Genomic DNA, 3,612 nt, shown 5'->3' with positions numbered 1-3,612 from the left:
CAGTTTATTCTCTATTTTACATTTATACCTTTGTTTAGCCTTTAGAATTTCCACTTTAACCTCCTTTTTTGCTACTTTTCTTTCTAATGTCCCTCCTTGATTGTAAGACAGCATCTTCTTCTGTAAGCTAGACTTAACTGCTTTAGACATCCATGGTTTAGTATTTGGGTAAACCTTAATCTTTTTGGTGGTAATAATCATATTCTCACAAAAAGTAACATAAGAGCAGACCACATCAGTGAGTTCATCAATGTCCTTACAAGAGTCTTTAAACATCTCCCAATCGGTACACTCAAAGCAGCCCTGATGACAAGCAATAGATTCTTCAGACCAGATTTTAACCTCTTTAGTCTGAATTTTTTCTCTTTTAAGGACAGATTTATATGTAGGGAGTAGTAGTACACAATTGTGGTCAGCAGAACCTAGAGCAGGCAAGGGTACTGATTTATATGCTCCCTTAACAGTCCCATAACAAAGGTATGTTTTGCCCCTATTCCCCCTCCAACCACCCCGCCGCAAACTTGCCTGGTCCTGTCCAGTCGTCCTCTGATCAGCAGAACTCCCACAGCGTCAGCGTCAAGCGCAGTCACCTCAAACACGATCTCTGCTCCAATTCTGGGCCCTGCGTCCCGCCAGGTTTCCATAGGAACCAGGTTGGGTTTGGGGATGCTGGCGTTGAAGCAGCCGTGCACCAGGCAGCCCACATGGCTTGGTCCTAGTTTATTCACCTTTCCCTGGGAACAGAAACACAGTAACAAAATAACATGCATAAAAGTGGGCCAGACGTGAAGGTTTTCTTCAGATTTTCTTGGTTTGCATGGGGCTGTTTTTTTGCCAGACATACTGCCACACTTTCCCAAATATCCTCCCACAATTCATTTACAGTTATGGCTGGACAATATGGCCAAAAATGTTATCACGATTTCATATCTTTCGATATCGATAATTATCACGATAAGTATCAAATCGTTATTTCTTTTGAGTTTAAAGGCTGATTTTTGCTCCTGAGTGAAAGTTGAAGAAACCTGATTGTTAATTGTGGTTTAAACTCTAAATTATGGTCAACACTAGATGCTAAACAGTGGATCACTTCACAAATCTGAGTTAGAACATAATTATAATAAATCTTTGTCAACAAATATGCACGAGTCAAATTAAGTAAAAGCTTTTTTTAGTCCCTTTTCAACCACAAAATAAAAATCTTAATTAAAAAAATAAGTCCTAATTTGTGTATAATTCAAGTGAATAAAGTCAAACATTTATTGAATAATTATTGAACATTTTTTTATATTGTTACTGAAAAAAATTACATTGCAATAATTATTGTTATCGTTTTATTGTCCAGCCCTATTTACAGTCTCTCATTTATTGTACATGTTTGTACGAGCAAGGCCAAAACACAAACTGAGAAGTACTGTGAGCTCCTCTTGATCTGCAGAGTGCTTTAAATGTAAAATCTCACCAGCAGTTTCTGTCCTTTTTCGGGCTGAAAGACAACAAAGTTGGCCTCTATGTTCATGTGGATGTAGCCGCTGTCGTCGTAGATGTCTCCGTGCTGGCCCACAATCCTGATGTTGTCATAAGCCAAGGGAACTCCCTTTAGACTGCGAGAGTCAACCAGGTCAAGGAGAATTAGCTTGGTGGGAAGCCAACAGTTTGATTCAGAACAATAATATGATATTGTACACATGTATAGTCCGATGAAACATTCAGGCTCTTAGAAATTCTGACGGGCATACTAGACTATTTAACACAATGAATGATTAATTTCAACCTTAAAAAGATCGTGATTTTTTTTTTGTGACAACTCTGACGTCATCATCCTCTCATTGCATCATTACATTAAGGCCACTGTTTCTCAATCTAACTCACCAAGGAAAGGCATATATTTTACATCTCTGCCTGATAAACCCACACTTGGTTAGCTCAACAAGGTGTTAACTAATAAAGCCAATGAAGATCTGGTAAACACATAACCACTAGACTACTTCAGTGTTTATTTACAGCCATGCTGACGTCGTGGACCCACTTGTAAAGTAACTGAGCACATTAACCTTCTACTCTTTGCTACTAAGTTACATGTTAGTTAGATATTAGACAGCTTTAATAACTAGTTCTTTAGAAGATCAAAGTTTACATGCAAAGCGTATCAGCTTTTTTAAATGATGCATTTGACAAAACAGCTTAAAGTAATAAAAATGACCGTTAGCTTTACATTTACCGGCTGCAACATAAAATGCTGTATAGAAAGTAATGTATGTAACGTAGTGTAACGCTGAAAGGGGGCAGTCTGCTGATATAAGTGCATTTTTCAGCTCATAGTTGTGAAATACATTAGTCTTTGAATACAGGACTTTTACTTGTAGTGGAGCATTTTTACCTTGTGGTAACAGGTCTGAATACTTTCTCCAACACTGCCAAATGAATGCCTTGTTTTCAGTTAATTAGCAGGGACATGGAGGTGAAAACTTAGCCGTAACTACAAACCTTGACTGTTTACAAGACAGACGACTGCTACACAGACCTAATGCAGCGAGGCTTAAACCTGCACGATGTTAGAAACGGTTGTTTGGGGGGCATTAATGGTGGTGTTGCGTACTGGCACAACAGAGACGTCGACGGAGATGACAAAAGATAAGTCAAATAAAGGACAAAATGATGGTGCCTCCTGTGTTGTTACCTCTCGGAGAACTTGAGCAGCTCGGCTTCCAGCTCCTCCTGGATGCCTGTCCTCTTCTTATTCAGGTACACGGGCGGCAGGCCGATGTGTCTCCGGTGCGTGTTCATGACCAGACACGAGTACGGAGCTGACAGCAGCCCGGAGGCGGCTGCGAACGACGGGATAGAGCACGGGACCGCGCCCGCGTATCTGTCCGGTGCAGAGGACACTTCGGCCGGCTGCACTGCAGCACTGTCGGCGGAGACGTCACCAGACATTTTCACATGTTTTGGGTTGTCCTCAGCATGCTCGAGGTTCGCCATACTGTTTGGCAAGACCGGAAGACCAAAGACAGGCGATTTCCGCTTTGAGGAAAGCTCAACAGCTGTTGAAGCAGTAAAAACAGTCCTTTGTGTTGCCGCCTGTTGGCCAGGATGTGGAACGACAGTCGAAGAATTAAATAAAATAGTGACAGTCCAGCGTCAAAATTTTACTGAATAAACAATCTCTAATTTTTGATAATTTAAATTACAGTTTTATTTCTATGGTAACACCTTATTTGGATAATCTGTCTACAGGAAGCTTCTAGAGTAATTGTAACATTTCATGTATGACAGATCATCAAAAGAGTAGACTTATATGTGACAATTCATGAACATACCCAAACAAAGATCCTTTTTGTGCCTAAACCTACCCAAGCCGTGGAAACTGTTGTATTTGTGAAACTGCTGAAATTTTAAATCTCAGCTAATAAGCGGCTGAAATGTTACAAATATCCACTGTAGGTGGAGGGTAAACATGCACTACCAAACCACAATAATAACTAACACGACAAGCTGGGTATTGCTTTATTACCTGATTTTAGGCCATGTCTTAAGGGAACCAGTCAAAATCTATATTTAAGACCATTATTTCAGATGATGCTGTGCTTATTTGGTGTAACCAAATTAGAA

At 40.1% G+C, this 3,612-nt stretch overlaps 1 protein-coding gene across 1 annotated transcript; it reads right to left on the bottom strand.

Annotated features, from left to right (window-relative positions):
• Nucleotides 1-524: 524 nt before the first annotated feature.
• On the bottom strand, nt 525-3,031 carry polr1f (RNA polymerase I subunit F; the record flags this gene model as incomplete). Its single annotated transcript, XM_046059059.1, is given in 3 exon segments — nt 525-734; nt 1,463-1,604; nt 2,681-3,031. Coding segments are annotated over 3 exon segments (654 nt in total), but the record flags the coding sequence as incomplete, so codon positions are not given.
• Between the last annotated feature and the right edge of the window lie 581 nt (nt 3,032-3,612).

The sequence above is a fragment of the Micropterus dolomieu genome, linkage group LG09, assembly GCF_021292245.1.
Source record: "Micropterus dolomieu isolate WLL.071019.BEF.003 ecotype Adirondacks linkage group LG09, ASM2129224v1, whole genome shotgun sequence".
NCBI lineage: Eukaryota > Metazoa > Chordata > Actinopteri > Centrarchiformes > Centrarchidae > Micropterus > Micropterus dolomieu.
Note: the sequence above shows the minus strand (reverse complement) of the source record. Positions and strands in the feature narration are given on the sequence as shown.